Source organism: Bison bison, unplaced genomic scaffold (genome assembly GCF_000754665.1).
Source record: "Bison bison bison isolate TAMUID 2011002044 unplaced genomic scaffold, Bison_UMD1.0 scf7180017864330, whole genome shotgun sequence".
NCBI classification, from domain to species: domain Eukaryota; kingdom Metazoa; phylum Chordata; class Mammalia; order Artiodactyla; family Bovidae; genus Bison; species Bison bison.
In genome coordinates, this window is record NW_011494902.1 from 3,087,581 (window position 1) to 3,098,383 (window position 10,803).

The 10,803-nt window shown below is 46.3% G+C and overlaps 1 protein-coding gene across 9 annotated transcripts in view; it reads left to right on the top strand.

Moving 5' to 3' along the window:
• The window catches only part of MGAT5 (mannosyl (alpha-1,6-)-glycoprotein beta-1,6-N-acetyl-glucosaminyltransferase), a 397,064-nt gene that overhangs the window by 340,682 nt on the left and 45,579 nt on the right, over window positions 1–10,803 (top strand). For all 9 annotated transcript variants that reach the window (XM_010853631.1, XM_010853633.1, XM_010853634.1 and 6 more), the window contains one exon: window positions 3,198–3,347. In XM_010853631.1, the coding sequence (XP_010851933.1) occupies window positions 3,198–3,347 (150 nt within the window). The remainder of the gene's footprint in view (window positions 1–3,197; window positions 3,348–10,803) is intronic.

Here is a 10,803-nt window from a genome sequence, read left to right on the forward strand (position 1 = left end):
TGGGGAGCGGGGCGGCAGTGTGATGCTGGTCTGGGAAAGTCAGGCACTGCATTCCATTTCTGACCCATTAAGAGTTGGAAGTGTCTGTGGCAACACAGATGGAGAGGTACAGGAGGTAGCTGGATTTTTGGACCCCAAATTCAAACAGTGGTTGGGAGCCCATGGAGATGGTTCTTTGGGCATCCGGTGAGCATTCACTTGGGAAGGGAGGGGCCAGGGCACTCAGCATTCGTGGTTCAAATTCCTTTGCCTGGAATCCATAGTGTGGCTCACCCTCACCTGATTTCTTCAGAACAAGTGGCAACATGAGATGGAAATTTCTTCATTGTCGTGTCAACCTGAAAGGTTAGGGTTATGTCTGAAAACTTTTTTTTCCACTCAGAACCTGTTGTGAAATTAACAGAATCATCTCTGAAGGGTACTTCTGCTTTCAGATTTTACCATGCTTTCATGTTAATAAATTCATAGACTTTATTGAGCTTGGCAAATACTTCTTCATATTTGCCTAAACTTACCCCCTGGTGAAACTTCAAGGCACCACAGCCTTTTCTGGGATGAGTGGCAGAGCTCCTGTCTCCTCCTGCTCCCTTCCCCAGGGTTTGGTTCAGGAACCCAGTTGAGTGCTCTTCTCCAAGTTAGGACCCGGGTGATCTCTCCCTGCTCTCCTTTGTGGCTTACTGCGGACCTGGTCAGGGACTGTGGGTCTATCCTCACTAGTTAGCAGCTGGTTCTTCACAGGGAAATGTGTTTTTTTGCTTTATTAAAGGAAGGATGCTTGCCCCCCACCTCATCCCCAACCCAGTCCCATCCCTGCCAAAAGCCCAGCTTGATGTCCTAGCAGACCTCCTTTTGGATGGTAGGAATCTCCCTACAGTGGCCCAGATACAAACAAGTGCTGGGAAGGTGCTGTTACTGTAAGGATCCAGAAAGACCTGGGGGTTTAGAGCAGGGAACAGCTGCGGATGGGGTGGTACCCAGAAGCACCTCTGACCCTGCTTTCCTCTCTTCTGTCTCCCTGCTTTCTTTTCTCACTCACTCCTCTCCCCATCTCGCTTTGTCCCTCTGCTCTTCCTTCCTCACCCCCTCTTCTAACTCTCGGCTTCCCCTCCCTCCCTCTCCCTCCTCAGTCTGTCTCCCCCTCCCCCGTCTGTCTCTCTTCCTCCCTCTCCCCTTTCTCTCTCCCTCCTCCACCTCTTTCCTTGCTCCTCCTCCTCCTCCCCTTCTCTCTCCCTCCTCCCCCACCACCTCCCCCGCTGTGCCCTCTCCCTGTCACACTTACAGGAGGAATGTCTAGGTCTCAGTCAGTCTAGGTCCCTCTTACTATTTTCTCTTTGCTCCATCCAGCTCTTACCTGTTTCCCTTGAACTGGCAGCTGACTTGTATCTGGTCTGTAATTGCCCAGATTCCAACACCACATGACCTTGGTGCTCTAAAGCCCCTGGCCATCTGGCAGTCATCTCTCTGTGACTAGGATCTAAGCCCCCTAGAAAGGGTCCTGACTGGCTCAGCTCATTTTCCTGAGTCCGGCCACTCTGTCCCAGGCTGGCAGGCAGCCTGGGGATGGGTCCCCCTCAGGAAAGACACACCTGGGCCCATCAGCACTGGCAGGGGGTGGGCCAGGGTTACAGAAGCCCCTGCCTGCCTAGCAAGGGCTAGGGGAGGTGGTAGAACCCCTGAGAAGGAGTGATCAGGTCTCTCTAGCACAGAAAGTGTGTCATAGACCCCCTCCTGTTTACTCACACCAGGAAGGTGATCCTAAATTTGGCTCAAGCTGTGAGTGGGAGTCATGGTTTGTAAACTGTTCCTAGTCACCTCTGCACGAATGGAAGGGTATACATCTCTCAAGTAATGAATTTAGCATTTTCCGGCCCCACCAAACATGGCATGAAATTAGACTTTCAGTTGGAGCGTTTATTTTATTCATACAGTGGGGTGCAAGGTCGACTTGCTTATTCCCACACAAATTTCTTCGGTGCATAAAATAGAGACTGTGAAGTGTACTGTTTTTCCATCATGAAGACTTTGGATGCCTGATTTGAAACATGTATCCCCCAAAGTTGAGTGCTTTGTAATATCCTCACTGAGTGGTAAAGCGGGGGCAGACACTGAACAGGGCTCAGGATGCCCGTTTGGTGGAGGGAGCTGCCCCCGCAGGTCAGAGTGCGGGTCCCACCCCAAGGCTGCTGCTTCCCATCAGGGGCTCAGTGGCCACTGATGCCACAACCCCAGGTCCTTTGTGGTCCTAAGTCACAAAACTGGCGATTATTATACTTGCCTGAAGTGTGTGAAAACAGGCTTCAAATGAGAAAAACCTTGTCCCACTCTCCTACAACTGGAAAACATTGCAGACCTTGAATCTTTCAAATGTCCCCCCCAAAAAACACCTCAAAGGACAACCCACAGAATCCGGCTTCTATGACTTAGTCACACAGAAACGTGAAGAGGGACAGGGAGCCTACTTCCTCCTCCCAGGTGGTTTTGATTTAGAAAATGTGCCTCAAATTCAATGCTCACGAATAATAGAGAGAGGTTCTGTTTTGCCTCTAAGAAAAGTAAGACTACTCGTGAATGTTTCAGGACTCATCTGAGTCTACATTTAATCTTTCTTCCACCTTTTGTCTACCTGAACGTTCTCATTATCTCTATCTGCCAAGTCAATCAGTGTATACTGTGGGAAACGCTCATCTCCCCATGATCTGAATTAGGTGGGATCCAGTTCTGACAACATGAGTTAATCATCACTAGAAATATTGGCAAGAGCTGAGGATGTTTGTGCTCCTCAGGGACAGCTTACCATCTCCAGATAAGTATTCCAGTCCAACTGACTGCCTTCTCTGTGCTCCTTCCCCCAAACTTCCTCCCTCATAAGGAAGACAAGCCAAAAGCAAAGTGTTGGATCCCTGGTAATTTACAAGGCGAGGACAGTACTTCAGAGCAGTCAGCCTTGAGCCATCGCTGGTATTCAGTAGTAGGTCACTATATAATATATTTCTTCTTGCAAAGTTATACAGCATCCATGTGACTTTTTTTGCCCTTAAAATCCAGTCAGGTTACTTTTAAAAGAAGTTTTACGAGTTGGATTGCCAAATTTGTGCAGTCTCCATGTTAAGAACTCCTGCCTTTGTGGTCTCCAGCCATGAGACAGGTTTTTATGAGAATGAAAAGAGAAATGCCTTCTCCTTGTGTCCCCTCTTTAGAATAAGAAGGTCTACTTGGACATCATCCACACATACACGGAAGTACACGCGACTGTTTACGGCTCCAGCACGAAGAACATTCCCAGTTACGTGAAAAACCACGGGATCCTCAGCGGACGAGACTTGCAGTTTCTTCTCCGAGAAACCAAGGTGAGTTTTTCATTGTTGTTATAAAAATGCATCCATGATGTTGGGCAGAGGCTTGTTTTTGTTGGTGTTGAAAATGGGATCGACATCTTCCATGCTTTATTTCCATTGGTGTACGGATCTTCTGGTCATTTCCGGGTAGTGATACTTTAAACCAGTTATAGCTTAAAAGGTAGTGAATTGGGGAAGGAGGTTGCTACCATTGAAGGCTTATCTGCTGAGGACCTGCTTTGTGCCAGCCATTAAGTGAGGGGCTGGAAACAGTGACAAGCAGGAGAGGTGAGGCTGTCACCCTTTCTCAGAGAGCAGCAACTTTCTCAGCAAGCCTGCAGTGCTCAACTCCCCCACCTCCCCAGGCACCTCTGTTAGTGGTTCATCACATTTGCTTGTTCAAAAAGTTTATGCTGGGCACTGGAGAAGTTCTGATAAGGGGAGAGTCTTGGTGGCTCAAGGAGCAGAGGAAGCGTCATGAAAGGTGTGAGATGAAAGATGGGTGGGGTGTGGATGCACCTGGCATTTGGCACAAACAGGAGTGAGTCAGATTGCAAGGGTGGCGATGATACATTCAGGAGAGTCAGGAGACCAACCCAGTGAGTCTGTGTTGGGAAATAATGGAAGATAAACTTTGACAAGGAGCTGAGGGTCTGATTGTCACAGATGTAGAGTTCAGTATATGTGTGTGAATAGATGGGAGAGCCACCGATGGAAGGCATTTTTGTGGCATGATGAGCATGGTCTTGACACTATAAGGGCATCCTCTTGGCAATCTCTGTCCTTTCTGGATGTACCCAGTGCAGTTAGGGGACCTGCAAATAGATCATTGTTGGACCTCTAAGGGTTGGCTGGCACTTTGATGTGTTCCTCATGTTTATGAATATTTTTTTAATCCAACATATTTAGTATTGAAAATATCCAGAATGAATGTGTATGTGTGTTTATGTACGTGTATAAATATATCTTGAAAATCTTTCCCTATTAGAAATTGCTGGACTAAAGGATATATACATTTTTAGTTTTAAAGGTTACAGCCAAAATGACTCCACGGATACTATATAGTCTGTCAGTGTTCATACTTTTCTCATTTTTTGAGCGAGATAGACTACCTTTTCACACGTTTATAACATAGATTCCTGAAGGCTGCCTAAAAATGCTGCACGTTCTTTAGGTAAAATACTACAATCCATTAAAGGGTTATAGTATTGTACACAATAGCATCACAGGTATAAGACAGATACATCAGGCTACAGCGAATTGTTTATAGATAATAAAAGAATTGAAACCGCAGAATTGTTAGATAATAAAATTGCAATACATATGAAAATCATCTTTATTAATTAACACATATATGTGGAATTTAGAAAAATGGTACAGATGAATCTATCTGGCAGGGCAGGAATAGCGATACAGATGTAGAGAATGGACACGTGAGCATGTTGGATGGGAAGTGGGGATGGGGTGATTGGGAGGCTGGGATTAACACTCATACACTACCACGTGTAAATAGCTAGTGGGGACCCGCAGTGTAGCAACAAGGCACTCAGCCCCATGCTCGGGGATGACCTAGAGAGTGCGGTGGGGTGTGGTGAGGGGTCCAAGAGGAAGGGGATATGCACACCCATATAGCTGGTTCACTTTGTTGTACAGCAGAAACTAACACAACATCGTAAAGCAACTATACCCCAATTTTACAAACAAAATAGTAAAAAAATAAACTGTGAATTTTACACACATATCTCAAGCAGCTCCTGCATGTCAGGCATCACACACAAGATACAAGAGCAAAGAAACAAGTACGATCTCTGCCCGAGTGTTTCCTCAGGCCGAGGGAAGCACAGTATCAACAGTGAATTGTTCAGGCCTGGTCCCTGCTGGCTGCATTTTCATTTCCAGGGTAGAGGACAGAGGCTGGGTGGACGAGCGTCTGTGGCATCACAGCATTTCTGATCCGTGTGTATGATACATCAGTGTGGGAAAGCATATTCACAAATGCTGTCCTGTTCGCTTCTCACAAGTAAGCAGAGGCAGGCAGGGCAGGTATTACTATTAACTTCATTCTAAACAGGAGGAAACAAGACTATGGAGTTGGGCTTATCCGCAGTCACTGAGCTCACCCTGGAGAGAACCATGACTCAGGAATTCTTTTGGTGAGGGGGTAGCAAATGAAAGCTCTGCTAGGCCCTCCATGAACCATCCTAATGAATAAACACATGTACATAAGAATATTCAGTGGATACTCACCAGCTGAAAGAATCTGCATCTCCTTTCTGCGTTTGAACAATGCTACCTCCCAAGTCATGCACATGGTGCCGTGAATACATTCATTTGATAGTTTTCTCTTCTTGGCCAAAGATCTGGTTTGCTTAAGATTTTATTTCCATACAAGGTCATCTGCAGGCTGATGACGGGGGCCATTCCAGAGTGAAGTGTGCTCACCGGTTTGTACTGCTGACTTTGCGTTCACCTTCTGTCTTAGGAGGACATTTTGGACGCATTAGAATGTCAGGGCTCTTTGGTGGCAGTGTTTTTGCCTCATTTTACTTTCCCCCACCTCAGAATGTGGAAACAGCTCAAGCTCCTTTAAAAGTACATCTGGTAGCACTGGTTCTCCGTCGTCCCTGTCTCACGTGCTTATGTTAACCTAGCCACATGAATGTCTTACTCAGCTTTGTAAATCTTAAAAGAACCCTTCCTTACCGATCATCCACTTACTTTGTTAGAGAACGGGAAATAGGCTGAAGCTGGGGTCCCTGGTATTTGGGGAGGAGCAGAGAGGGGGTCTGGAAGGCCTAGGCCATGATATAAGATATTGCCCAGGAACCAAGGATTACATTGGAATTTTGAGTGCAAGAGCAACTATTTATCCTTGAAAAACTAGTACCTTCAGAGGATGTCACTGATCCCATTTTGTATTGCTTGTTCCTCTGACTAGCACATATGAAAGCTCTCCAAGTAGAATTACGGCTAAAACAGTTGGTAAATGCGATGAAAATGAGGCAGTGTATCTCTGAGCCTCCCCATATACCCAGAACACAGCAGCAGGCAGTGAAATGAATGAATCTTGGGCTTTGGAATAATGACACTAAAGACTAGTCAGGCTTTGCATTTATAACCCTTTCTGCCTCTAACTCCTTCCTCAGTGTCTCTGAGCAATTTAAAAGCGATTTATTCCAATCCACATCGAAAGTGGAGAACTGGGGATGCAGAGTAGCAAATGCACGTGGAATGAATGGGACTTGCATGCTCCTCAGACTTGTTATGAGAGCGGGAAGTGGGTCGGGTGCCCCTCGAGGTCTAGACACAGATTGAAATGATGGATGCATAATCAGCTTCTGACTCATTATTTTTCTTTATGAACCATCTTTGAATCTCTGCATCAAGCCAGGAAACCGTCTGCTCAGCAGAATTTTGTCCTGGCGTGCCAAGAGGGGCCCAGGTACACAGAGCCTATGGAGACAGGATGGGATCCGTGTCACCCTCATGTCAGGGCTCAAAGAGCCGGGAAATTGTCAAATCTGGAAGACTCTTCTAATAGGCATATACATGTGGATGAACTCATAATGTATCAGAAAACTATAGACAAGCCACTCAGGCCAGCAAAATCCAGGAGAGCATCTTAAACCAGCAGTTAAGGGCTGAGTGGGGTGGCACATGTTAATTTTTAGCTTCAATCCCCATCTCTCTTATTGAGGTTTCTTTCTTCCATTTCCCAAATTTCACCTCCCTGTGCCCACATACCCCCCTGTCAGTCTCACCAGGGAATTTCCTTATGAAATGGGGCATTCACATCCCTCACTGGGTTGGAGGACCATTTGGAGTGAGCCCAAACAGGAACCCCCATTTCTGACAGTGAAAGTCAAGAACACGTTGTGCCTATTTGAACGCAGAGGAAGTAGCAGCTACTGCTCTTGCTGTTGCCACGTGTCTTTTCTACCCACACCTCTGGCCATGTCCCCCTCCAGCCCTTGGTAGGGTGTGACGGCCCTGTTTCCCTACCAGGTCAGCTCAGCAGCTTAGCTGCGGGGCTCCCCAAGAAGCCTAGACAGGGTTGGAAGACAGGCAGTGTGCACTTCTGTCCCTGCTCTAACCCATCCTTGAGTCTGGCCTCCTCAGTCAACTGTGGCTCATCCCACGAGCTTGGATGTGGTTGCACAAGCTCTCTCAAAAACCCGGGGCTCCAGACAGCCTCTGTCCAGGGACCAGAGATGGAACAGACTCCTTGCACAGCTCCAGGAGAATTCAAGGGCTCCACTTGTTCTGTTGGCAGATGCCTTTTCAGGGCCTGGCTTGTAGAGGCCTTCAGGTAACTGTATAAAGAATGATGAAGGAGACAAAGAGAAGTCCGCTAGTCATCTGGGATCTTGGAGCCATGCCCCTAGGAGTGATTTCTTGCATTTCTCAAGAATCGTGTGCCTTGATCTCTAATATCTCCCCAGCAGGGGACAAGGTCCTTCTGATACCCAATGCCTACCTGTCTCTCTGTGCTATGCCCACATCTCCAGGCCCTGTGAGAGCCCAAGAGTGAACTTACTGATGGAGCAATCCATCTTCTATGTCTATTTCAGATACTGAAATATTTACCCTCAAGCAGTCAAGCAAGTGACCAGTTGCAAAAGCCATTCTCTTAACTGGATGGAGAGTATTTTGTGTACACATGCACACACACTCCATCCTCTCCCCTCCCCTCACACATATGTATGTAAAATGAAGAATGTTTGGACATAGGATTCAGTTAACCTCTGGGACTTCAAGAACAAAGGTACCTCCTCACACACAAATAGCACACAAAAATTGCTCATCCTCTCCTTACAGAGATGCTCGATTGCTGGAAGATCTGGCAATATTTAGTCTTTTGCCCATTTATCTGACAAATGTTGGTGAAGTAAAGAATATATTCTAGGACTTGTGCTAGGCTTTCTGGATCTGGGGCTGACGAAGGCAGTTGTGCCTACAGGAGGATACTACTGTGGCAGAGGAGGCAGACAGGTAAATAGGTGACTTAACTGTGTGAAAAGTACACAGATAGGAGGAGTAATAATGCAAAAAAAAAAAATATAGTGATCCCAACAGGAGACCTCACTGGGTGGGACCCCTCATACGCAGGGCAACCATTCGGTTGTGGAAAATGTTGCCCTGTGATTGGTGACATCAGGGAAGTACCAAGTTGAGCCCACGTGGAGGGCAGGAGCCAGTTGTGACACATTTAACTGGCTCATGTTACCATGGTACACGTGACCACGGGGTTTTGCACCCATTTTCTCTAACGTTTCCTTGTGCTAAGCCCTTTCCATGAATTCTCTCTTCATCACTAAAGTCCTCTGACCTCAGTATAGAGCCCACTTTCCTGTGGTAGTGAGCAGGCCTGTGACGCCTCCTCACTGTTGAGAGCTGAGTGGTTGGCCTGGCGTAGAATTGGGGTGAGAGGTGCGTGGGGGAGGCTTCTCCAAGGGGTGCACCTGAACTGCCTTTTCGTGTAGACCTTTCACACAGGCACAGTTGAAGATGGTCAGCATCTGCAGTTGTATGTGTATCTGAATGTTCTGTTCCTCCTCGTCTTCAAAGTCGTGGATTTGCAGTGCAAATTGTGATGTGTTTGATTTTGTGCTGGGGCTTCCAAATGACCAAAGTGCAGAGACTTTGCACAAACCAATCCTGTGGTTTTGATGTTGCTATATGTTTTGTTTTGTTTATGGAAGGCCCCGTAAGTAGCTGGGCATAGTCTTGGAGTCTGCCCAATGAGCTGGTCTCCAGGAAACGGACTTGGATTTAACATCCAACTAACCTTAGGCACTTAAACCTATTTGGCAAATATTGCCTTTATCTCCTTTGTCCTTGTGGATCTTTAGAAGACAGTTTTCAGGTAGTATCGGTTAGGGGCTTATGGAAGTCAGGAGAAAGTGTAGTCACTCAGTCATATCCAACTCTTTGTGATCCTATGAACTGTAGCCCACCAGGCTCCTCCATCCATAGGATTTTCCAGGCAAGAATACTGGAATGGGTTGCCATTTCCTTCTCCAGTGGACCTTCCAGACCCAGGAATAGATCTCTGGCCTCCTGCATTGCAGGCAGACTCTTTACCATCTGAGCCACCAGGGAATCCTGGAGATCGGGAGAGGGAGTAGCTAAATGTATAGGGAAGAGATTTTGGCCACTGTTGCCTCCTCTTTCAGTACTGAACGAAAGACAGATGTCCAGAGAGAGACCCTTTGGGTTACATGAAAGCATCACTTATTAGGAAAATAAAATTTCTCCATGCCCAGCCTTGTGTGGATTCTTTTTAAAAATATAAACGGGATACCTGTTACCAAATAATGATTCCCAATCATTATCTGAAAGGTAAACAAGACTTAGCCACAGCATGTGGCCCATAGGGGTACCAAGTGGAACTTGGGTTTAAACTTAGTCAGTGTTCACTAAACACTAGAACCAAACCTTGGAATACATCCTTTCTATGAAATATCTCCTTGAATCCTCACAGCAGCCCCATGAAAAAAGCACTATTACTTTCAGCCATTTTACACATGAAGAGACAGGTTCAGAGAGCTTGTGTTACCTTGACTGAGACCTGTAACTAGAGAAAATGCATTATCATTGGACCTCAGATAATCCATGGAGAGAGGCATATAACAATTTCTTACAGTTACAGAGCTAGGAGATGATACAGTCAGGCTTAGAAACCTGGTCGACCTGACTCCAGAGCTTGTGTTCTTAACCACTTTGTTGTCCTGATCACTTTGTGTTGATAATCTATTTATTGGATGAACTGAGGCTGACTGTTGCTCAGACTCCATCCTGAGTGACTCCATCAACTTCGCTAATGAAAACAAGTCAGAAAAGTGTCTGTTGGGCATGCAATCTCCTGGTTTGGGTTATCCTGGATATTCCACTTGAGAGAGAGAGCCTGGAAACCTACCACAGCCATGGAATCTGCCTAACAACTACCTTTTGAAAAACAAACAAACAAAAATTTTTTAATTGGAGTTTAGTTGCATCACATTGTTGTATTAGTTTCTGCTGTACATCAGAATAAATCAGCCACGCATATACATATATTCCTCTTTTTTGAATTTCCTTCCTGTTTAGGTCACCACAGAGCACCAAGTAGAGTTCCCTGTACTATAGAGTAAGTTCTCATTAGTCATGTATTTTATACAGTCCATTCTGAAGGAGATCAGCCCTGGGATTTCTTTGGAAGGAATGATGCTAAAGCTGAAACTCCAGTACTTTGGCCACCTCATGCGAAGAGTTGACTCATTGGAAAAGACTCGGATGCTGGGAGGGATTGGGGGCAGGAGGAGAAGGGGATGAAAGAGGATGAGATGGCTGGATGGCATCACTGACTCGAAGGATGTGAGTCTGAGTGAACTCCGGGAGTTGGTGATGGACAGGGAGGCCTGGCGTGCTGCGATTCATGGGGTCGCAAAGAGTCGGACACGACTGAGCGACTGAACTGAACTGAATA